The sequence below is a fragment of the Haliotis asinina genome, chromosome 10 (assembly GCF_037392515.1).
Source record: "Haliotis asinina isolate JCU_RB_2024 chromosome 10, JCU_Hal_asi_v2, whole genome shotgun sequence".
NCBI classification, from domain to species: Eukaryota; Metazoa; Mollusca; class Gastropoda; order Lepetellida; family Haliotidae; genus Haliotis; species Haliotis asinina.
In genome coordinates, this window is record NC_090289.1 from 26572548 (window position 1) to 26598273 (window position 25726).

Here is a 25726-nt window from a genome sequence, read left to right on the forward strand (position 1 = left end):
GAGTGCCGAGACGTTTTAGGATTTTAAAACGACCGTTCTTTCTCATAACTCACACTGAGTAGGTCTGTGCTTTTGCATGTTGTACAGAAGTGAGACGTAAATAAACAATTGCCTCGTCTTGTCTCGTAGGACAGGATCCGTTGCTGTGTACCCATTCTTACCCTGAACGTTCTTTGCTCAGAGCAAGTGCGACGAAATAGACCATTCCAACCAAATAACATCCATGCTATGTGTATAGTGGTGAATCAACATAACTGAGACAGTAAATAACACGGATTTGTGGTCCGTATAATGTGGTTAAGTAAGGTATCCATGTTATCCAGATGCAGCTATGACAGAGCGAACGTATAACAAGCGTCTTGTCTGAAAGATTTGAGTGGGTGAATGTTTGTTAAGCCACATTCACAAGTAGTCGAAGTATTTCTGTGCGGTCTGTCAATATACGTATCTTGATCAATTATGCCAGTGACTGAACACATCAGCAAGGATTCGGGTAATTAGAGTAATCACTGAATAATCAACCACATCACAGAGTGGTCAACCATACCACTGAATAATCAACCACGTCCTGAAATAATCATCAACATCATAAGTAATCAACCATTCTAGTGAATACTCAACCACGTAACGGAGTAGTCAACTATGGCGTTGAATAATCAACCACGTCCTGAAATAATCAACGTCACAAGTAATCAACCATGCCAGTGAATAATCAACCACGTCACAGAGCCCCACCACCTAATATAGTTTAACGTAATAGAGTATATAGATCCTTGTTTACACCATACATGGTCGACGAACTAACGAGAGGGGTTTATTTGTTGCTATCGATAACACCCATAGACGGGTCGTCTATTGAAGCCTGCAGCGTAGGTGGGTCTCTCAACCCAGTTTCACGGAGTATTTTCGGAGCGGGGTTTTTGTTGAGTCAGCGCCAGGGACTTGACGTCACATGATGAGTTGACTTTTCCCGGTTATATTACCTTCGTCTTTCACATGAAAATATACCTGGATTCATAGGAAGGAGGATATTTCTGCCACAGGTAGGCGCTTCAGGAACTCATAGGTAGCTAAGGGGGTCTTTGTTTGTGTATGGGTTTATAAGAAATATTGTTTGTTAGTTTGCTAGACTACAAATTTTAGAAATTGTATACTCGCTGCACTGAATACACAACGTAGGGCTGAGCACGTTCATATGAAATTTGCGGCGTAAACCTAAACTCACTCACTCAAATGAAATTTGAGCAAAATAAGTCTCAGTAGCCTGCAATGGGGCCCGGGACGTGCCTTCTGTAGACAGGGAGTATGTAGAGGAACGTGGGGCTATCTCATAGATGCCATCCTTCCCTTGTCAGCTTGCTGACGGGGTTAACTTCTTTGGTCATGTGGACAAAGCGTCCACTTCGGATTAGATGATTTATAGTTCGAATCCCCACGCGGGACACGAAAAGTTTATGTCTGTCTAAGTTAGTTCGTGTATTCATGTTTACGAGAGTGCGTTAAGTACACACCATGACTGTTTAATGTTCGGGGATAGAGAGATGCTGGTTTATCCTGCAGTTCGGGACGTGGACTCAGTAATGCCAGCTGCTCTTCGATTTCGAGTGGGAGGAGATGAATAAAACGCTGTAAATTTAACGCAAATGCTTCTTGTTCCAGGTTCAAGATGTACATGAAGACTATAGGCAGTGTACTGGCACTGCTGGTGCTTCAACACGCCGTCAAGTTCTAGTAAGTATTCCTGAAACTGTAATTATATATATCAAAACTACCTCAATGTCACCATGGTCGTTAAATGTATTAAATCGTGAGTTCAGGGAATTGGCTCGCTTGGCAAGAGGTATGACCATACAAACCCACACATAACACCTGAGTAAAACAAACAAGGAGTTTATTGCACAGCACTCACAGGATCATTTGTTACATAATCATTCGATAATAGTATGGGTACAATTATTATAGTTATCAATCAGCTTTCAAAGACCATAAACATCATACGTAGATTCGTTATACATACTACATTAATCGCGACACACATTCAAAAGTATACAACGCTATGTCATTGTTAAATACTCTGCACATCAAGCCAGAGGGCGTTTCCACTATCTACATTGTACACAGTTACAAAACAGCAAGTATTCACAACGTAATGCAATAGATAACATTTACTAGACAGCCACACCCTGATTTGTGTCTCTCATCCGTACTATATACCTATTCCAGTTATCGCAGATAATCGCGTTTACAGATAAAACTTACAATAACGTTTTTAATGTGAGCTTAAGATTATGTCATTTAGATGAACCAAGGCATCGATGGCCTGTCTTGAGTATGCCATGAAGGTATAAGTGGTACGCACATGATTTGACCAGCGTGAACTACAAACAGCCGTCAAGACCGATACATGCATTAATTGCACTTTGGTTCTATTAGCTCTAGAGATACTGGACACGGATTAAGTCCGATGCTCGTTATCACTATAACCCTTGACAGGTTTAACATTGAGGAACGTGGTTTAGCTGGTCTGTAATTTTCCAGTTTTCAATAACACATACCGTTATAAAATATTGGTGAAAATATTGGTTATTAAATGTAATCACATAGTTGACAAGAAGCACTAGATTTGAATATTCACTCGTGTGAGGGTATGTTCTACAACACCCATCACTGAACTTTTGTCTTCTTTTCAAATTTCAGTTTCAAGATGGGTTACAGCAAACATATCTTCAACCACTACCCCGGACCCTGCCACCAGGTGCAAGGGATGGGTATGCCAGTTCTGTACTTCCTTAAATCTATCTCTCGACAATTCGCAGTATAAACCCACGTTTCAAGTTCCTCAAGATAATACTCCTTTCTTATCGTGTACCATGTTTTATTTCCGAGGTGTAATATTCGTGAGACCTCACAACTACTGGTAAATAATCCAATTTGGGTCAGACGAAACCAGTGGTTGGTTCAGTGAGTCAATATGAACAGTCACAGAGCCTGACTACTCTTCCCAGTATAGTCGACACTAACAACAAGCTCAAGATGGCAAGCAGTATTTCAGCATTAATCCCCAGTAGATAAATTCACATCAATTACAAAATTAGCCAAATATATCAAAGAAGATTTATGTTTATACATGTGAAATTTATCACGTACTTGCATCTTTTTCGCTGATGCCTTGTAAAAATAAATACATGTCATTTTGCGTAAACCATATATATGTTCTGTATGTCACAAAATGTGATATATGAGAATTAATTTCTTCTGCTAATGGTACTCAGGTCACTGATGGTTGGGTGGTTTGATGGGTGTTTGCGTAGCATAGGTTACACTGTTAGTTTATTATTGTATATTGTATCAGTATTTGCCGAACAAAATGAGTAAATGCAGCAAAGTGGCTTGGGGTGATCCTGGCACAGACAGACTGCTTAGTTTTACTCAGCTGATCATCGCACTTACGACCTTTGCACACAGCGAATGGGACTTCTCCCAGGAGAACCTTCAGTTGAATGTGTAGATTCCCCTACATTTTGGCCTTCTGTGGTACCACGAATGTCAGGAAGGCTGTGCTGAGGTGGTAGTGGACTATCAACCAAATCAACATTGAGATTGTGTTCAACAACCGAGACTCTTTTTAGATAACCGTAGAATGTCACAAAACTGCAGTCAGGCAAGAAATGGGTGCAAAACACACACACCATATAATTATTCCTTGTTATTATTGATTGTGTTCAGGCATTGGTTCTGAGGACATGCACTTGATGGACAATGGTATCGTGTTCATTTCTTCGGTAAGTATCCTGACATATAAACATATACAACTATCAAAAAAACGTTTTTATATGTACAAGTATCAAAAAACGTCTTGATGTACCACTGAGCATTTTGGGGCTGTACGACTGTACTCTATCTGTATAATTACTTCGATATCTTCGTCAAAGTACAGACGTAAAAAATATACATAATAACCAGTTCAGAGTGTGGTCCTTTTATGGAGAAGAGGTGTGATATACACCAATTATTACAATATCTTCTCTGATGCCATCATAATCGCTATGAGCAGGTTGGGTTTGGAAGATATGGACAGAACAAAAATATGGCATAACGGGATGACGTAATGACCGCAGTTTGTTTTGGAGCATTTGTCAAAATTTCCCGATGACGATGTATTCTTCTAATAAAACTGATTTGATTTAAAAAGTTGGGTTTTTTTCGCATAGTGTATAGCGCATTAACTGAAACCATTAAAGGATAATTGGTATGATTATAACACGTGCCCATGACTGTGATGGCACCTGGTAAAACCGAGATGACCGTATCCAGGGGTTTCGTATGAAAGCAAACTCCGCAGCCTTTGACAAGTTCTACACCGAGAACAATGGCAGGGGCAGGATCTATCTGTTCGACATGAACAACCCTAAGAAGGAGGTTCAGGAGATGAGTCTGACCTCCACCAAGGAGTTCGACAAGGACCGGTTTCAGCCCCATGGTATTAGTGTGTGGGAAGACAAGAAAACAGGTGGGTGGAAAAGCTTTCGTGAGAAACAGGAATCCCGGTAGTTTGTTTCAGATATTCCTGATACATTTTCTTACATGTCTTTAAGACAGTCTATCCGGTCTTTGTGTGCCGGTCCTTCGGCGAGGCACTTACGTTTCATGTTTTCATCCTTCCACTGAGAACAAAGACTTTATAGAACAGTATCGGATATGCTCAACTGAGGTGTGGATGATTCAGCGGACATGTTCAGCTGGTATTCTGAGATATGTTTGAGAGATCGGGTGATGTTTGACTAGATTTGTTGATGTGAGGCAAACTTTCTGTTTTGATGAGCATTCTATACAAGATGTCGCAAAATGTGAAGGCGTGACGAATGAAGATATTCTGATGCAAAGGCCTATGTTTTCAGGAAAATTGTACCTGTATGCTGTTAATCACGAGAAAGACGGAGAGGAGAAAATAGAGAAATTCCTGGTGTCTGTGGCCAAGTTGTCTCTTCAACATGTGAAATCCTACTTTGGACATCCAACAATTAAACAGTGAGCACGATGTGGGATCTGTTGTAAACGTGCACAGTCTATGTTTAAAACTAGCGGGCATCCTACTAAATAGTCGTAGTATATGCAATATTGGGATAATTTGTCGTCGACCATCAAGTTTACATAACGTTTCCTTGTTCCTATACGTCATTTAAAACAATAAAAATTCAAGTGGAAAGCTTATCGGATAAACTTGGGTGCAGAGCGGACAATGGAGCAGTATTGTTTTGATTTTGTTTTCGAATGAGAATAGAAAAATGCCATAGTGCATATATGAAACATACAAAATATTATCATTTCTTCCTAAGGACCTTTTCTTTATTTAAACAGATGGTTTGGAATGAAGTAAAGTAAATGCTGTGTTATTGATGCATTTTGTTTAAGTTTAACTTCTTTAAGAAAAGACTTGTGCGATTAAATGAAGACTGGACAAGAATTATATACTCTTTCACGGGCAAACGAGGCAACTGAACATGTTACTAAAAACTGCATGAATTTTTTGTCGTTGTGAAGAGTGAGTGAGTGGGTTTGGTTTTGAAGCCAAATTCTAGCCATGTCACGGTGGCAAAAGCCCGAAGTGATGCAGGTTACAGACGTTTATCACTTTCGCAAGATACTCGTGAACATATGGGTTAGAAGTGATATTCAGTAACCCATGCTTGTCATGAGACGTGAGTAACGGGATCGAGTGGTTAGGCTCGCTCACTTGGTTGACACATGTCATGTCTTCCCAATTGCGTCCAGACTCGATTATTTACCATTTGGCTGGTATATCGCTGGGTGCGGTGTAAAAGTAAACTCATACGCTCACTTTGGCAAAAGCCATAATTGCATTTACGTGATCCTGACTAACCTGGAAACTTAATCTAGGAGAACCGCATTTGAACAAGCATATTGTTTCAGGCGGGCGGTTTCTACTGTTGTGCCAGAGACAACGAATTGCCTCCCCTTAAACGTTCTGGAAATCTGGGTGATGGTTTCTTTCCAGGTTGAACGACGTCATTGCCACCAGTGACGACAGCTTCTACTACAGCAACTTCTTTTCGTCAGCCAGCTATATTGGGCGCATGCTGGAGATGATGTCGTTCATGGCATGGACCAACGTGGGTTACTATGACGACAAAGGATACCGCACAGTAGCAGACGGAATCATCATGGCCAACGGTATACAGATGTCTCGGGATGGAAAGTGAGATCATCTTCTTCACAATACTGAGTTTCCTGATCCAGATATAATACCCTGCGATTTATTTACCTAAAATGTGTTAAATACTTGTAGCAATGTTTTTACATTATCTGTTCTGCAGTCTGATATATGATTATAAAATATTTCTTACGAACACAAAAGGTCTGTCCAATTAAGGCTTCGGGATCCCACTGGTGGTGGGCGCCAGAACTCGCTGTGGAAATTGCGTTCCTTGGAATCCCATTGTTTGCTTCTGTGTGCTTGGTTGGCAACCGTTATTTAACGGGATCCGACACCAAACAAGCTTGGAAGTTTTCATCCACAGTGTATTGATACTTTATTTCTAAATTAATCTTTTCTTTTCCATTAAACGTTGAAAAACACGTCATTCGGTTTGGCGATATTGATACAAACGAAAACAAATATTATTACAGATTTTTTTTAAAAACAAATTTTTAAATGTGTATTGTTTTCAATACTTTTGCCAAACAGGCGTGTTCATCAGCGGGCCTGACCACACGTACGCTCCTGTTAGTAGCGTTTAACCACAAGTTACGGGAGACCAATTCTGGTCAGTGACCAATACACTGTTGCGTTTCAGGTACGTATTCGTCGCAAGCAGCATGGGTCATGAGATGAAGATATACGAAAGATGGAATAATAACTCCTTGACTTTGAAGCAGGTACACCAATAATTGATAATCCTGGACATATTCACAACTAAATCGCTTTCTTGTAAGCGCAATTTAGTTCATTAAGTTAAAAGTATACTTTCTCTGTAAAAGAAACACGATGAGAAACAGGCACAGTATTTGATTCTACACATGAAAATGGTTGTTCATATTTGTGACATAACTGCCATACGACGACAGTGAACACGATGACAACGTTGTGATGCTGTTTCGGGTGAACCTACATGCGATGTATTTATTCTTTCCTAGTCACATGTCTTCCACACGTTTCCTGACAATATTATGGAGGACCCAATATCCGGAGATTTGTATGTAGCCTTCCATCCAATCGGACACCTTATGGCACAGCACGTGACCGACCCATCTTCAGAAGCGCCGTCTCAGGTAATAATCAAGGCATTTTGATGTTGGCGATTTTCCGGCTGGTAACATATACGTCATTTCTATATATTGTAACCTTTATATGGGTGTTCATCTACACACGGACCTATGAAGATACGGAGTAGAATAGGTGTTCAGCAACTCATGCTTGCTGTAAAGAGGCGACCAACGGGATCGGGTGGTCAAGCTCGCTGAGTTGGTTGACTTATGTCATCAGTTCCCAGTTCTATATGTGTAGCGATGTTGCACCCTTACTATTGCAATCCGTGAAGGTCCCGGGGTAGAATAGGCCTTCAGCAACCCATGCTTGCCATAACAAGCAACTATGCTTGTCATAAGAGGCGGCTAACGGGATTGGGTGGCCAGGCTCGCTGACTTGGTTGACTCATGTCATCGGTTCCCAATTGCGCAGATCGATGCTCATGTTGTTGATCACTGGATTGTCTGGTCCAGACTCGATTATTTACAGACCGCCGCCATATAACTGGAATATTGCTGAGTGTGGCGTAAAACTCAACTCACTGACTCACTCACTCGTCTACGTACCCATGTCTTATATTTACAAGAGATGCTTTGAAAAATATTATTGATTCAAGTTGTGCTTGTTCAAAGAATTAGCTTATATGCTTTTGAACATAGACATATTTTTGTATGGAATGGAATATTGTTTTCTGCCTTGTTCACTCAAAAGACAAAAGGAAATACAGATCCAGCACAGCCGATAGACATTATGTGGAAATATACTTCAGGCGGTCTGGGAATACCGGGTGGATATTTCATAGTTTCACGTATTTCACATACTAATAAAGCCGTCGGTTACGATACCATCGTGTACCAAAACACACCAGAGCTCAAAACACTTTTTGGACCAGTTCAAAGCTTTTTACTCAGACACAGACATGAGCTTTCAATAAAACTAGGACATTAACTTTGACATGGAGTTAATGAATGTGAAAATGTGTTCAGCGTTGTTAGTCAACGTAGCGCTTAGATCGCTTTGTACAACGGCACTCAGGTACAGTTGGTATTCGCCATCATAGATGTTAATGATCTCTACTCCTTTTTTCTGTTGTTGCTCCTAAATACGTCCTTCACATCAGTTAGGGCCTGATATTGGACTCTGACTAATACATAGCTGTCACGTGTTTCAGATCCTGCAGGTGAAACTGAAGGAAGGGACGGTGTCCTCGGTGACGGAACTCTTTGTTGATGACGGTCACCTGCTGTCTGGATCTTCAGTTGCAGTTGTGTACAAGAAGAAGATGCTTATCGGCTCCTTAATTAACAAACTCGTGTATTGTGATGTAACTGTGCCTTTGTAAATGTAGAAATATTTAAATTCATAGAGCTTTTAACTATGCATATTTTCATAATAAAAGTGAAAACAGTCATTTTAAATCACGCTTTATATAATATTTATATGCGTATGAATCGCCTTCAAATATTGATGACAATGGCTGCATTCATAAATACACGCCGAGACAGGGCAAGTGGTACCTGAGCAAATACGGGTTGTGGGATGCAGAGAGGGAAGGTTGACGCTGCATTGCTTGACATACAGGAGAATATCACCACTGCAAACATCCCCTTGATACATCACTCAGGTTACTGTACCCATCCTCATCAAATATAGATACATCACCAATGTTATTGTACCTATGCTCATGAAATATTGATACACCACCAAGGTTATTGTACCCATCTTCATCAAATATTGATACACCACCAAGATTATTGTACCCATCTTCATCAAATATTGAAACACCACCAAGGTTATTGTACCCATCTTCATCAAATATTAATACATCACCAAGGTTACTGTACCTATCCTCATCAAATATTGATACATCACTCAGGTTACTGTACCCACCCTCATCAAATATTGATACACCACCAAGGTTATTGTACCCATCTTCATCAAATATTGATACATCACCAAGGTTATTGTACCCACCCTCATCAAATATTGATACATCACCAAGGTTATTGTACCCATCCTCATCAAATATTGATACATCACCAATGTTATAGTACCCATCCTCATCAAATATTGATACATCACCAAGGTTATTGTACCCATCTTCATCAAATATTGATACATCACCAAGGTTACTGTACCTATCCTCATCAAATATTGATACATCACTCAGGTTACTGTACCCACCTTCATCAAATATTGATACACCACCAAGGTTATTGTACCCATCTTCATCAAATATTGATACATCACCAAAGTTATTGTACCCATCTTCATCAAATATTGATACATCACCAATGTTATAGTACCCATCCTCATCAAATATTGATACACCACCAAGGTTATTGTACCCATCTTCATCAAATATTGATACATCACCAAGGTTATTGTACCCATCCTCATCAAATATTGATACATCACCAATGTTATAGTACCCATCCTCATCAAATATTGATACACCACCAAGGTTATTGTACCCATCTTCATCAAATATTGATACATCACTCAGGTTACTGTACCTATCCTCATCAAATATTGATACATCACCAAGGTTACTGTACCCACCTTCATCAAATATTGATACACCACCAAGGTTACTGTACCCACCTTCATCAAATATTGATACATCACCAAGGTTATTGTACCCATCCTCATCAAATATTGATACATCACCAAGGTTATTGTACCCATCCTCATCAAATATTGATACATCACCAATGTTATAGTACCCATCCTCATCAAATATTGATACATCACCAAGGTTATTGTACCCATCTTCATCAAATATTGATACATCACCAAGGTTACTGTACCTATCCTCATCAAATATTGATACATCACTCAGGTTACTGTACCCATCTTCATCAAATATTGATACACCACCAAGGTTATTGTACCCATCTTCATCAAATATTCATACACCACCAAAACTACGGTAGCTAACCCTTTGTCAGTAATGTAGTGATCATAGATGCATGGTACCACCTTCATAGATAGAGCAGTGAGGTAGTCGTTAAAGCGTTCGTTCGTCACGCCGAAATCCGGGTTTGATTCCCAACATGGTCACAATATGTGAAGGCCATTTCTGATGTCCTCACCTCCATATTCCTGGAACATTGCTATAGCAGAGTCAAACCAAACTCACTCAGTGACACGGGTGTTTGATTGTTTTACTTGTTTGTAGTCTGACGTTTCGCTAAGCAAATTCCAGCTGTGTGGCGCACCGTCTGTGAATAACTGCGTCTTCAAGGACAACCCAGATATTGACATCATAAGCACGGGTGTACGCAGACATATATATCACACGTTCTCTACGCCCCAAATCTGATTTACTCCACATTTTCAGTATGACGGGGTGGAGTAGTCTTGTGGGAAAATAATGCGGCTCTGGAACGATGAGACAGGTTATGTGTGACGGTATTTGTCACGTAATTGATGCAGCTGTTACGTAAATCGGCTGTTGGAAAAGACCGTTAGACGTCAGTCGGGTTCAGGACCATGCTGAGTGCACATGTACTATATGTCTACTTGAAAATAACCAACTGACTCAAGACAACCTTGTTTCATCATTGAGCACTATTCGATCTAACACAGGTATGTGACAGACCCATAGCATGTGTATCAGACAATACCATGATTGACATCATCTGATCTACGTAAGCAACTCACAGGCAGCCACAAGCTGCTGGTGACCTACTCTAGCCTTGAATCTTCACTCGTATCTTTACCTGTGTGTGTGTAGGGTGTACCCGACCTTATATGTTGGTGGGATAATGTCATCTTGGCCCAATAAGTATGACAAATGATATGTGTACAGTAATGAATCAGCACGAAGGAGGTTCATTCGGTATGGTCATTCGAGAACTAGGCACAGAATAGGATAAACAGGTACGTGCTGATATCAAAGTAAACGGTAATGCAAAGTTTGATTTGTCTGTGACTTTGCGTGGCATACAAATATTGATATAAACCCATTGTAGGTCTTCGATAGAGAGGTTGCGGTGGGGGTAGCCTAATGGTTAAAGCGTTCGCTCGTCACGCCAAACACCCGAGTTCGATTCTCCACATGGGCACAAAGTGTGAAACCCATTTCTGGTGTCTGGAATTTTGCTAAGAGCGGCGTAAAACTAAACTCACTCACTCACTTGAAAGAAAGAGTCTTTCTGTGGCTGAATGTCAGTCATAGTCGGCGTCATGGCGACAGCCGTTACAATATAATACTTTATGTTTCCCTGGTTGTGACAATATAAGGACTAGGAGCTTGGAGTTTGAGCATGTAACGCGTTTGAGTGTTATTATACTCACTGTGTGCTATCTCATTCGTCGAGCACTTAAAAAAGACAGCACGTAAACGCACGCGCAGGAAGGGGGAACCTGAGAAAAAAATCCAGAACAAACAAGAAAATCCCAACATTTTCTTCAGACTGACATTGTGGAATATTAAATTCGTCACAGCTAAGGTGTGTTTCAGGTGTCATTCAATAATTGAGTCTGATACAGTTAAACCAGTGACTGAAATAATGAGCATCAATATACCCTAACAAAGTAATTGCAATTGTCACTGAGTAATCAACCATGTTACAGAGTAATACACCACGCCACAGGGTAATCAACCATATCGCAGGATAATCAACCGTGTTGCACTGTAATCAATGTCATCCCAGAGTAATCATCCGTGTGACAGACCCGACCACACGACATAATATAATGGAGAATTCGAGTCTATACAAAGTAGACAAAATACCGGACTTTACTCTCAAAGTAAAGAACCTTTTTTAGCTGTTCTTCCTCAAATTTACACAACTGCAAATAGGATGTGTCGAAGTAACTGCCTTCGGCCTAACTGGGCATTCAGTGGGATGCGTGAGATGATATCCTGAGAAGCATGTTTACCCGTACAATAGGGCAAAATTTAGAAAAAACTACGACAAGCTGCTGGATAATGGACTCTCTGGCTATATATAGCAATTAGGTCGCTCAGCCAGGTATGACGACGTACCGTCAACTCACCTGGAAATACATCAGAGATGACCTCTGGAGGCTGTAGGCAGCACATGCATTTCATGCCAGGTGAGTCGGCGGTCTGTCATCATACGGTACCTGGCTGAGCGCCCCAACTGCCATTTGTAGTCTGATCTTTTGCTATCAGCAGCTATTCGTATATTTTCTCCGAATTTACGAGTAAACACGCCTTTCTGGATATATCCTATTACTGTAACACATCCCACTGAACGCACAGTTAGACCTATCTGGTATATTTGACATATGCTGTTTACAACTGTGTAAATTTGAGGGATGTATAGTAACAGCCTACAAACATTTTTTTCTCTTTTTCCGACAGTACTTCAGCTGTGCCACTGAGAGGGGCGAGTTTTGCAGTCTGCAGATCGTCGCTAAAACGTCGCTATAACGCACTCTCCCGGGGTATTTTCTAAATAGTGATTCGTCGAATCAGCAAAGAACTAACGGTCCCATATGACTTGCTGCAACCGTCCTTAATCTATATTTAGGGAGCATGGTACGGCGTTATCGCTTAGCATGACATAGCGAAACACATACTCTTGGATTTATTTACAGCTCGGAGGACCTTCCTGTCACTGGTAGGTGCTTTATATCTATATAGCAGGAGCAAATCCAGGATTTTTGGAGAAGTGTGTGAGTGCATCCACTGTTGAATGTTTACTTGAGTTGAGGAAGCTGTTGTATTCTGCAGCTTGGAACGATGTTTCTGCGTGTGCTGCCCATCTTGGCATCCATGCGTAAACAAAAACATGTATCGCCAATTAACGTGCATTTTGGAAAGATTCAAGGAGTTCTGCCGGCATCATTATGCATACGTTAAAGTACTTTAAACTTTCTGAGCGCTGACATTGAACCCGGAAATTATGTACCTGAGAGACTTTTACGACATTAGCGTTTCCATTGACGACACCAGTAACAGACTCGTTTATACAGACAGTCCATAATCCACAGTTCGCGCAAAACTGAATGAAAAGGATGTATCCATGAGGCTGTTTCTTGTTCCATTTAACTGGGTTGGGTAGTTTTGAGAGGATGAGGTTATTTTTTGTATACTCACTCTGGTACATAGTGGTAAAGGGTATGTCGACAAAAACCAGCTTGATTTGTTCATTGCGCATGCAGTGTGGATGCACCTATCGATATCAGGCACGTACGTACGAATTGGAATATAATCTTAAGAACCGTTGCCTAGATTATTTTTATACTTGGTACCTAGGTCCATCACAGTATAAGCAAGATCCTTGTTAAAGAGACTTTTTACGCTTTACACTTGTCAGCAAGATTTTTAAGAACCGTTCACTTGATTTTCTTCATATTCAATACCAAACTTTATCTAGGGAAGACGCAGGGCCCACTTGATTTTGGTGACCTTCACATAATTTTCAAGGCTATGGTGACACTTTGAAGATTTCGACCTGATCAGCTGCATGTTAAGCATGTCAGCAAGATGTCACAAGAACCTTTCAGCTGCACGTTAAGCATGTCAGCAAGATGTCACAAGAACCTTTCAGCTGCTCGTCAGCAAGATGTCACAAGAACCTTTCAGCTGCACGTTAAGCATGTCAGCAAGATGTCACAAGAACCTTTCAGCTGCACGTTAAGCATGCCAGCAAGATGTGACAAGAACCTTTCAGCTGCACGTTAAGCATGTCAGCAAAATGTCACAAGAACCTTTCAGCTGCACGTTAAGCATGTCAGCAAGATGTCACAAGAACCTTTCAGCTGCACGTTAAGCATGTCAGCAAGATGTCACAAGAACCTTTCAGCTGCTCGTCAGCAAGATGTCACAAGAACCTTTCAGCTGCACGTTAAGCATGTCAGCAAGATGTCACAAGAACCTTTCAGCTGCACGTTAAGCATGTCAGCAAGATGTCACAAGAACCTTTCACAGGATTTTCTCACATTCAACACTAAGGTTTATCTAGGGAAGGGAAAGGGCCCAGTAGATTCTGGTGATCTTCACATAATTTTCAAGGCCATAGTAACATTTTGAAGATTTAATTCATTTAAGCTGCATGTTAAGCTTGTCAGCGAGGTATCTCAAGAACCGTTTGCTGGATTTTCTTCATATTCAACACCAAGCTTCATCCAGTAAAGGTGCAACGTCCAGTCATTTTGGGTGACCTTCACATAATTTTCAAGATCATAGTGAAACTTTGAAGAGTTGAGCATGTTAAACTGCATGTTAAGATTGTCAGCAAGATGTCACAAGAACCTTTCACAGGATTTTCTCACATTCAACACCAAGGTTTATCTAGGGAAGGGAAAGGGCCCAGTTGATTCTCGTGATCTTCACATAATTTTCAAGGTCATAGTAACATTTTAAAGATTTCACCCTGTTAAGCTGCATGTTAAGCTTGTCAGCGAGGTATGTCAAGAACCGTTTGCTGGATTTTCTTCATATTCAACAATATGTCACCGTGGTGTCAGTGCTTGTTGTTACAAGCAATAAACATTATCATAAGCCTGGAACAGACCAGTCAATAATGTATTGCACGTTATGCAACACCCAGTTACGTTGCATGGCTGACTGGTTGATGCCAAACTCAGCAATAGTCCAGCTATGACGGCGGTCTGTAAATAATCCAGTCTGGACCAGACAACTTAGTAAACAACAGCATGAACATCGATCTACGCAATTGGGATGCGATCACATGCATGCGCGAAGCTTATCAGCGAGCCAGACCATCCTATCACGACACCCGTCTTTTACGACATGCATGGGTTGGTGAAGATCAATCTTAAAGAGGATCATCACTGCTAACACCCGAGTACGATCACTGATAGGTGAACCTCTTTTGTTCGTCTTATATAGTTTCAGATATTACGAGAAAAAAGGGGGCTCGTTAGAAATATCGGATAATGTGCCAGGCGCTTCTCTTTGAAATGCAAAGAATCAGCACGTCTGGAAACCCTACATCAAACTCAGCTACTGTCAATCATTAACCCTACTTCCCATACTTTATTTCATCGAAAGTAAAAGCATAAAAAGGATTTGGATCAAAAATAGAAAAACACTAGTTTTATCAAAACAAAATGGCAGCCACAACGAAAACACTTCCTGTTTTGATTTACAAAAATCGCTTTCAGAGGACAGCCGAACTGGCGTTCTGTCGTGTATGCGTGTTTGAATATAAACGTCTTTTCTTCCAGGTTCAAGATGTACATGAAGGCTGTAGTGATCAGTGTACTGGCTCTGCTGGTGCTTCAGCACGCGGTCAAGTTGTAGTAAGTATACCTCAAGCTGTCAATATCAAACCTCCATCCACATTAATAAGACATTTTTGAAGCCAGAGTATCTCAACTACACTACTGAAGACAAAAGCCTCTCTTCAGAACATTAAGAGTAGGATACATCGTCATTGTGAGGGTTTTGTTACAACGGCAGCCGAAGTGGACTGGCGAACTTGCCATCAGGTGATGGTATTCTACCGGTAGTATCAACAAATACACGGTTGCTATCAAAATGCATCTGTGATAAAGAACGAGGCTCATGGAATCGCAGAATGTTGTCCTTAAAACAGGAGCGACTTCCTAACACATTAAACCAACACCACGTGACCTAAATACTATCCCTAGCCCTACATAATCACCAAAGACTAGGATCAATGTATATTCTCATCCATTTACTGAAAAACAGTGGACTTTTACGACATTACTGTTTTCGATGACGACATCAGTGACAGACTCGTTTATACAGACAGTCCATAATCCATAGTTTGCGCGATACTAAAAGAAAAATTTGTCCATGCAACTGTTTTTTGACTGAAACACTTGTTTTTTGTGTGTCTGTTTTAGTTTCAGGATGGATTACAACAAACATATCTTCAATCACTACCCCGGACCCTGCCACCAGGTGCAAGGGATGGGTAAGCGGTTGTATCATACTTTTACACTCTTATCTCTTAACACCACTCTGGGTCACTCTAGACACAAACTGAGGGATCGACGATGACAACACCATCATCCCACCGCATACGGCAGAGAGGTTGGGTTGTCCTGGCTCATTCAGACGCGATCGGCACATCATCAGCTTATTTACCCTTTACCCTCTTATAGGCAGCCCAGACAGTTGGACGTCTCTCAAAAAGATATAATCAAACAAACCAAGTACCTTTAGGAGAATATGGAAACTCACCAGCTCTATAGTCTTCTGTATTATCCAGAGTGTCAGAGGGGTTGTGTCTTGAGAAAAGCAGGGTACTCTCCTCATTTGGGACAATAGACCAGGAGATACCAAACCAAGGGGACCGAAAACAATGGAAAACATTGGTCGAGGTTCGCATATTTGCCATGTATTTCATGGGTACCGTCAATCGCATTACTGTCACAACTGACATAAAAATGAATGATATTCAGGATTTCTTGAGTTTTGTTCAACAGCTGTCGTTGAGGCTGGTAGTTCAGGATGGTTTACAGAGAGAAGACATCACGTGACAAAACACGCAAAGGGACCGTGTGGCCAAAGTTCCCATGTGGAGGCCGGCTCTGTCACTTACACGCATACAGAAGTAGTCGGACAGCGATTCTTCATCGTCGATGTAGTCGTTGGTGAGGCGTCGGTCGTGGCCGACGCCCCTACAAGTCGCACAATCCGTCCTCTTCTGTCGATGACCCGGGTCCGTCTAGTCCCCATGACTGATTGGTCTCCCTGTTTGGTCTCCCTGACTGACCATATCGGTCAGGTTTTATACAGAGGGATATTACCCCACATCATAGACCCATGCACATGTACATGCATAAGATTCGCCGACGTAGGGAGGTGTTAACTGACTGACTGTATTGATAGCGTTCAGAATTAAGGGTCTCGCCCGGAGGGGGGTTTGTGATAAGAGGAGATACACCGAATGTTTGCTGAATACTTCACATAGACAAATGGGACAGAATTTCGTCGCACTTTGGATATATATTGAAACAAATAGATCGATTAAAAAATGAAGGTTTAACGAAACTTATTTAAAAGATTTAGTCAATGACAGTTTCATAAAAAGGTTTCTTGGCTTGGATACGTCTTAGGCTGTGTATTGTGTAATGTGTAATTGCCACATCCCTGAAGCCCTCTACACATTCGGGGTTGTACCAAAGGTATGTCGAAGATGCTGGCAAGGGACCGACCAAAGTCATCATTTTGCGTAAGATATTGTGTTTGTTCCAGCGACGGGCTTCCTCTGACTAGATGTTAAACAGTCTATCACTATCATTTCAGGAATTGGCTCTGAAGACATGCACTTGACGGACAATGGCATCGTGTTCATTTCATCAGTAAGTGTAAATTTTAGAACGAACATGTCATGAAATTAATGCAAACGGCCACCTTCAAAATTTAAATACACCAACTCAAAAAATCGGACTTTGAATAAACGATGTAGCTGCACGAACCGTAAAAACTCTACAATGAATAAGTGAGTGAGTGAGCAAAGTTTTACACCGCTGTTAGCAATACTCCAGCAATATCATGACGGGGGACACCAGAAATGTGCCTCACATAATGTACTCATGTGGGGAATCGAACCCGTGTCTTCGGCGTGACGAGTAAATTTGTAACCACTAGACTACCCCCACCACCCCCTAAGGTGAAGAAGAGCTCTCCATATGTAAAGTGAAAGTGACATGCGTACTTGTACCTGTACATAATAGAACAGTTCTTTGTGAACCCAATCCACTAAGTTAGACATGGTATGAACACAATAGTCCTGTTGAAAAGAACGAGGTCTGGGATGAATGATGAAGCCGAAGATGACACTAATATGTTCTTAAAGTTATTTCCTAAGATTTGTTCTTTAAACAATCAACTTGTATTGACTGAATACTTGGGAAAACAGTTCTTTGTGAACCCAACCATTTGGATGAGTGAGTGAGTTTAGTTTTCCGCCTCACTCAGTAATATTGTAGTATGGGTCTGTAAGTAATCGAGTCTGACCCAGACAGTCCAGTGATCAACAGCATGAGCATCGATCTACGCAATTGGGAACCGATGTGTTAACAAAGCCAGAGAGACTGACCACCCGATCCCGTTAGTCGCCTCTGACGACAGGCATGGTTACTGAAGGTCGGTATTCTAATCCTGACCTTCACGGGTCCCAGCTTCTACAGTAGTCACGGTATCAGGATGTAAGGAGCGTATGGCAGTGTTGACGCCTAATGAAAGCCAAATGAACGTTTCCAGGGATTTCGAGTTCAAGAAAGCCCACCAGCCTATGACAAGTTCTACTCCGAGAACAATGGCAGGGGCAGGATCTATCTGTTCGACATGAACAATCCCAAGAAGGAGGTCCAGGAGATGAGTCTGACTTCCACCAAGGAGTTCGACAAGGACCGGTTTCAGCCCCATGGTATTAGTGTGTGGGAAGACAAGAAAACAGGTTGGTGGGCAGGTGTTGGCAAGGCATCAGTGATGTTTTCAATTTCTGTTTTTATCAGTTCCTCAAAGACACTAGTTCCTAGCTCCTCAGGAGCTTCAGAGATACGTAGAGGTGTTTCTGAAGTAAGAAAGGCTATGAGAGACCAATGTCAAGGATATATGGCTCAATGAATAATAATTTCATTGTAGACGATCTACATATGTCAGTTTAACGTTATATCCATCTTTACTGTGTTAATGTTTACAAGATGCACTAAAAATGTTCTCAGGAAAATTGTACCTGTATGCTGTTAATCACGAGAAAGACGGAGAGGAGAAAATAGAGAAATTCCTGGTGTCTGTGGCCAAGTTGTCTCTTCAACATCTGAAATCCTACTTTGGAGATCCCACAATAAAAAGGTATGTGGAAAGTTTTAAATAGTTATCGAGTTTGTGACTGAGTCTTTCGTCTTAGACGAGAGAGAGAGAGAGAGAGAGAGAGAGAGAGACAGAGAGAGAGAGAGACAGAGAGAGAAGGAGGGAGAGAGGGAGGGAGATTACTAACGCCTTTTGATGACCTGGTAAATTATGCCCCACGCCTGACAGGTCCTAGAAGTCAAGGATACAAGGGCAAAGACCAAAAGACCACTTGATGGGCGTGTTTAGTTTTACGCCGGTTTTAGCAATATGTCAGCAATATCACGGCGGGGGACTCCAGAAACGGGCTTCACACATTGTACCCATGTGGGGAATAAAACCGGGTCTTCGGCTTGACGAGCGTAGGCTTTAAAAATTAGGCACCCTCACCACCCATCTGCCCACTTGATGAAGGACATTCCTTATATTGAACTTACGTCTCAGCGCTGTAATGTTTCTTGTCAGAATGAACGACGTCGTTGCCACCGGTGAGAACAGCTTTTACTTTACTAACTCCCACTCGTCCGTGAGTAGAGCTGGACTTCAGCTGGAGCTACTTTCTCTCATGGCTCTGGCTGACGTCGGCGTCCATGACGGCACAGGATACCGCACAGTAGCAGACGGAATCATCGTGGCCAACGGTATACAGATGTCCAGGGATGGAAAGTACGTGCATCCTCAGCCCTCTACACACTGGAAACAACACTGAGGTTCTAATTCAAAAATACATATCGCCATGGTAAATTTATCCAAATAGTTCTAATGTTCCGAGCAAATGGTTGTTTTGTTAACAGTTCCATATTAAAAGTTCCTGTATCCAAATAGAACTTGCTGTACAAAATCGCCTCCTCAAGAAAATCGCCTCCTTCCCCGTGCAGAACCATAGACTGGAAGCTGTCACTAAATTGGATGTCCGCTTATCTCTCTCTGTGTATTGCATGTTGCAATATTCCAGCTATATGGTGACAGCCTTTAAATAATCGATCGGTGTTCATGCTGTTGATCACTGAATGGTCTGGTCCAGACAGGATCATTTACCGAAACATAGTTTTGATGTTGCAGCGTTAGACAGCATAGCAACCACAACTAATAACATCTATAGCCACTCTAACCACGACAGTGTCGTGTTTCAGGTACGTCTTCGTCGCCGGCAGCATGGGGCAAGATCTGAAGATATACGAGAGATGGAACAACAACTCCTTGACCTTGAAGCAGGTACGCTCATGAATGAAGTATTGTTACTGAACATTTCCGCAGGTATCTCACGTGCCTAATAACGCAATCAGTTGTTTAGTGAATAAATTAACAGTAATAAACGTTTTGTCATTATATCTTCAAAACATGCATACTCCGAGGGAAGCATTTGGGCAATTTGAAAATCTGCTCTAAAGAATCTAAAGAAGGGAGGGGGCGACCGCTTTGACCACAAGGCCACCCCACCACTCCGAGGTCGGTCTTGTGTGGGTGTTGGTTGAGGCTAATGTACACTTAACACCAAAAGAAACCTTATCCACCTTCTTTAAAGACGGAGGTACCTTTCTTCATCTGGTGTTGTGATGCGTGGACGTCCACTTCTTGGTCTGTCCACGGTGACAAAAGTCTGTCCTTAGCGCTGAATAAGTCTTATAACCATGATACGGTGGTATGCGAGGGCGTTGGCAACAACATTGTTTGTCGACCCCATATACACCATCTCAATGGCTCTTTCTCGCTCTTCAACGGCTAATAGTTGCATATTTCCCGTATTTGTGTATCGTATCATGCATTCTAGTCTCTCCTTTGTACCCCATTAGAATTGATGCAAAAACTGTCTGAATATTGCTACGTTTTGGCGATTGATATTGCTGTGTGTAAACAGAAAATGAAAAAATGTTTTGCTTGAAAAAATGTGAACATAATTTTAGATGTTCCTAAACATTTTTTCACAATATAAGACGCGTTTTACGTATTTTCACTGATGCAAAGGAGCAGGCTACGTTTTCACAGACTGAAATCATGGGAATGATTGTACAATTGTCCATACTCTACAACAAGTGTTTTTTTTGCTTTAATGGTTGAAAAATGGTGACTGTGATTCCTTTATCTTTGTCTTAACATATGCGTAAAGCCGTGTCGTTACCTTCTAACATACATTTGAACGTTTTTAATTCATAAACGTTTCATTTGGCGCTTAGTGTATATTGCCGCCACAAAGCCCATGCCTATTTTATAAGAACGGCATAAACTCCAAGGAAAGCAGTCAGGCTATTCTTAGTGAGTGAGTCCCGAGCCTTAGGCGTGACGATGTAACGTCTTAACCACTAGGTTGACCCACCGCCCCCTTCTTGAAAAGAAGTGAGCTGATCATGTTTTTTTTTTATAACCTCCCTCGATGACAACAAAATGTCATGTCAATGCTGTAACGCTATCAGCCTGAATGCATCACCTTTCTTCCTAGTCATATGCCTTCCACACGTTTCCTGACAATATCATGGAGGACCCAGTGTCGGGGGATTTGTATATCGCCTTCCATCCAATCGGATACCTTTTGTTTCAACACTTGGAAGATCCATCTGTAGAAACGCCATCTCAGGTACGAATATCCTTGGACCAATCCAAATTACCAAATCTACATTGCAGACTTGTGAAACCAGTACTCAAAGTCCTGGAACAGTGCTGTTTTTAAACTGACTGATAATCAGAATTTACCATTCGATCGCAATGATATCCACGAACTGATTTTTGTCATATTTAAGTCTGGATTAAGTCTCTAGATAGCCAATCCTGATACATTGTATAATGATCTGTATAACGACCTTGGTCAACTAAACGGAAATGAACTACTTACTTAGCGGTTATAGTAGCTGTTGAAGCCAGAACAGTGTGTCACTGTTAACTGTTAACAGCAACTATTGAAGCCAGAACAGTGTGTCGCTGTTAACTGTTAACAATATCCAGCGTAGTGTAGTGACAACTAGGCAGGTATACCCGCCCGAAAACTCCTCTAGAAGGTAGGATTTGTACATTTTGTTGCAGCAAATCTGTTGAAAATGAGATGCACATTGTCGCTGAGTTTGACGTTTATTCATACATCAGATATAATTAATGTCAGGATATCTCCCATATTAATTCTCAATTTTCAGAAATGTACTTCAAAACTCAATCAATATTTGTATCATGTAATGAAAGCAATTACTCAAAAACTTAATAGACGAAAAGGTTTTGGATAATAATTATTAGTTTGCGTAATAATGTTTCAATGTTTTAGTCTTCTATTAATAGGTTCATCATTTTCATGTGAATTTTATGTAGTTATCGTGTCTCACAAGCGTAGGGCCGGGTGGTCTATATCTTTTGGTGTGAATTTCATGAGATTTTGACATGTCAGTTGTACGCAATGGGACACGTTAACAAACCATTTTCGTCTTTCTTCTCTGGCATTTAGACGTCGATCGTATAGGTAGTTTGTTGGTTATAGACAGTTTGAATTTCCATGGGATTAGAGAGTTTTTTGGAAACCTTTTCCTGAAAAAATAATGTGGCACCAGGACATTTATTTACAAAACAGGACAATTGTTAACAGGAAATTTGTTGTGGTTCTTTCTTTCACACATCTAACATTCACATATTAGACCCGTGAAGATCCGGGTTTTCAGCAACCCATGCTTGCTTAAGTGGGGACTAAAGGGATCGGATGGGTAGACTCGATGTCTTGTGTTGACTCAAGTCATCATATCCCAGTTGTGTAGTAACAGTGCCGTGTCATTGTATCCCAAATACGTAGATCGGTGCTCATGCAGTTGATCACTGGATTGTCTAGTCCAGACTCGTTTATTTACAGATCACTGCGATATAGCTAGAATGTTGCTGACTGTAGCGTCAAACAACAAACAAGCAAACATACTGGACTTCGACCCAGACATACCTGTCACGTGTTTCAGGTCCTGCAGGTGAAACTGAAGGAAGGTACGGTGTCCTCGGTGACGGAACTGTTTGTTGATGACGGACACCTGCTGTCTGGATCTTCAGTTGCAGTTGTGTACAAGAAGAAGATGCTGATTGGTTCCGTGATTAACAAACTCGTGTATTGTGACGTAAATGTACCCCTTTAAAATGTAACTTATTTTTTCTTACAGTTTGGCACTTACATATTTTTATAAAGAAACGAAACTTTTCCACAGTACGGCTCCGTATGTCCATCCATTACGTCTCCAGTGTATTAGGATTCAGTGGTAAGGCGCATCCTAATACACTGATGTTCACCGATGGCATCTGTCACATATAATACTTCATATATAATTCATTGTTGGATAGATTGAATGTAAATCCTTATACTGAAAATTGGGCAAGTTTGTTGAGAGATTACATGTATAGGTCCGTTTTTTCCATGACTGGGTTGTTCAGTTTATTCCCACTAGCGATGCTTTTGTGAGAGGATTTGCAGAGAGTGTCAGAGATATATATTCCCAAATGTGGAAACATCAGTTGTCAACTTTAATTGAAACTGGATTATATCTTTAGATCAAGGAAATTCTTTCTTTCCAGAAATATTGATCTAATACTGTCGTTACAAAAGACAGAATTGCCATGCCACGTTTTCGCCTCAGTCTTTTGATTGAGAAAGGTAGATAGAGTGTACCTGCAATACCATTTATAGATAGGAAATGTCACGTTTGTCCACATGACATTGAAGACGAGTATCATGTTAATTTATGCACTTGTCCTAAGTATCAGGAAATACGTCACTGGTATTTACTCTTTACTCTCCTAAGAAAATGCAAACAGGTTTAAATTTGTCAGAATGCTGAAAAGTGAAAATAATGAAATTTTGTTTAACGTTGCCAAATGTATAAATGTATTTACATGTATTACGTTATGTGTGAAAGAAATAAGCATGAATACTACAGTGTAATATTCATTGCATAATAACAACGCTCTTTATCATTTACTCTCCCCGAAAATGCAAATGTTTAAATTAGTCAAAATGCTGAAAAGTGAAAATGATGAAGTTATGTTTAATGCTGCCAAATGTATTTATTACGTTTTCTGTGAAAGAAATAAGCATGAATACTACAGTGTAATAATCATTGCATAATAACAGCGCTTTTTATCCTTTACTCTCCCCGAAAATGCAAATGTTTAAATTAGTCAAAATGCTGAAAAGTGAAAATGATGAAGTTATGTTTAATGCTGCCAAATGTATTTATTACGTTTTCTGTGAAAGAAATAAGCATGAATACTACAGTGTAATATTCATTGCATAATAACAACGCTTTTTATCATTTACTCTCCCCGAAAATGCAAATGTTTAAATTAGTCAAAATGCTGAAAAGTGAAAATGATGAAGTTATGTTTAATGCTGCCAAATGTATTTATTACGTTTTCTGTGAAAGAAATAAGCATCAGTACTCAGACGTATATACTACCTATACCTTTTGTTCTTGGACAGTAGCATAATCACAGCATAATACTACAATAACCCTGCCGTGTGCTGAAGATCACAATAATGTCGGTGTCATGTGTTATTTTGGTTTATAGCGTGATAAAATCATGTCGTGTATTGTCTTGTCTTGTCACACTTGCAAGTGCAAGGCAAGTGGTCTATACCGATAGAGATTTTTTGAAATGCATGCCATTGTACCGATGTACCATATTTGAAATATCTTCCAAATGTCAGTAGTGAAACGTTTTGCAAGTGCATTGTATGTCAAACAAGCATTTTTGTAAGTGTCTGAAGACGCTCTTTGAAATCGTAGAAGAAACAGTCAACTCGACTGAACGGCAGGGATTATTAAAACTTTTCTCACTTCAGAACGTTCATCTTGTCATAGAGTGCCGTGGATCATTGTTGTTAAATATCTAACACAGTACGACTAACCAATGTTAGGCTGTCATTTAGAGACATTAACCGTGGTATGTGACGTTGATATAAACGCATATGAAACGTCTACCATTTGTGACAGAGATTCGCCGTTTTTACACATCTTGCACACACTTTTTCGAGTATTTAGATAAACACACGTTCCTGACAGGCATATCCACTGATATAAATAAAATACCTCATATACACAGACATATTCTGCAACATGACGGGAGAGTTTAAATATGTTTAAGTTTTAATATTTTTAAAAAATCGTATTTATTTTAATTTACTTGTGGAGTTACATGATTGAGGTAAATGATATACTGAGAAGGGAGTGCGATAAAAGTGAAGTTTGGACCAGACAATCCAGTGATCAACTGCATGAGCTTCGATCTACGCAACTGAGAAGCGATGACATGTATCAACCAACTCAGCGAGCCTGACCACATCTCACCCAAAGAGAAACAGTATGCTGAATCAAGGCCGACCCGGTCCCTCCATGTTTCATCCCTTTCACCTAGCATAAGGCAGGGTAACAACATGTAACTTTGACGTCCATTTTATGACGCAGCAAGGGCGGTAAAAAGAAGGAAAACATTTTCTAAATCACTATCCAGAATGAGGTCAAATAGATATACAATTCAAATGGGTATTGTGTGTCCGTAAAGCGGGCCGAGGAATTGCAACCTAACTCGAAAACTAATACACATTAAACAGTAAATGAAACGTTGATCAAAATCAAAACATCAGAACAACTCTGTGAGGATTTTGCAGACTTTATGGTTTTACACCGCTTTCATCAACATTACAACAATATCACGTCAGAGAATACCAGAAATGG

At 40.6% G+C, this 25726-nt stretch overlaps 2 protein-coding genes across 4 annotated transcripts; both read left to right on the top strand.

Moving 5' to 3' along the window:
• The first annotated feature begins 947 nt into the window (after positions 1–947).
• LOC137298205 (serum paraoxonase/arylesterase 1-like) lies at positions 948–8685 on the top strand. Its single transcript, XM_067830374.1, has 10 exons — positions 948–1043; positions 1660–1731; positions 2698–2768; positions 3727–3782; positions 4315–4510; positions 4899–5028; positions 6017–6217; positions 6816–6897; positions 7156–7290; positions 8439–8685. Exons 2-10 carry the CDS (start codon positions 1667–1669, stop codon positions 8607–8609), a joined length of 1107 nt encoding a protein of 368 aa, XP_067686475.1. The 5' UTR covers positions 948–1043; positions 1660–1666; the 3' UTR covers positions 8610–8685.
• Positions 8686–10526: 1841 nt separating this feature from the next.
• Positions 10527–24833, top strand: LOC137297726 (serum paraoxonase/arylesterase 1-like). Of its 3 annotated transcripts, none has more exons than XM_067829665.1 (11): positions 10527–10858; positions 12606–12864; positions 15440–15514; positions 16085–16155; positions 17493–17548; positions 18453–18648; positions 18917–19046; positions 19509–19709; positions 20177–20258; positions 21481–21615; positions 22964–24833. In XM_067829665.1, exons 3-11 carry the CDS (start codon positions 15447–15449, stop codon positions 23132–23134), a joined length of 1110 nt encoding a protein of 369 aa, XP_067685766.1. In that variant the 5' UTR covers positions 10527–10858; positions 12606–12864; positions 15440–15446; the 3' UTR covers positions 23135–24833. The 3 variants fall into 3 exon arrangements, with proteins under 3 accessions (XP_067685766.1, XP_067685765.1, XP_067685764.1); XM_067829664.1 differs by lacking the exon at positions 10527–10858 and adding an exon at positions 11083–11152; XM_067829663.1 differs by lacking the exon at positions 10527–10858 and adding an exon at positions 12252–12334.
• The last annotated feature ends 893 nt before the right edge of the window (positions 24834–25726 follow it).

Coding starts and splice junctions, on each gene's coding strand:
- LOC137297726 (XM_067829665.1), top strand. CDS start 15,447: ATGTACATGAAGGCTGTAGTGATCAGTGTACTGGCTCTGCTGGTGCTT. Junction 15,515..16,084: donor CAGCACGCGGTCAAGTTGTA/GTAAGTATACCT, acceptor TGTCTGTTTTAG/TTTCAGGATGGATTACAACA. Junction 19,047..19,508: donor GGAGATCCCACAATAAAAAG/GTATGTGGAAAG, acceptor GTTTCTTGTCAG/AATGAACGACGTCGTTGCCA.
- LOC137298205 (XM_067830374.1), top strand. CDS start 1,667: ATGTACATGAAGACTATAGGCAGTGTACTGGCACTGCTGGTGCTTCAA. Junction 1,732..2,697: donor CAACACGCCGTCAAGTTCTA/GTAAGTATTCCT, acceptor TTCAAATTTCAG/TTTCAAGATGGGTTACAGCA. Junction 7,291..8,438: donor CTTCAGAAGCGCCGTCTCAG/GTAATAATCAAG, acceptor CACGTGTTTCAG/ATCCTGCAGGTGAAACTGAA.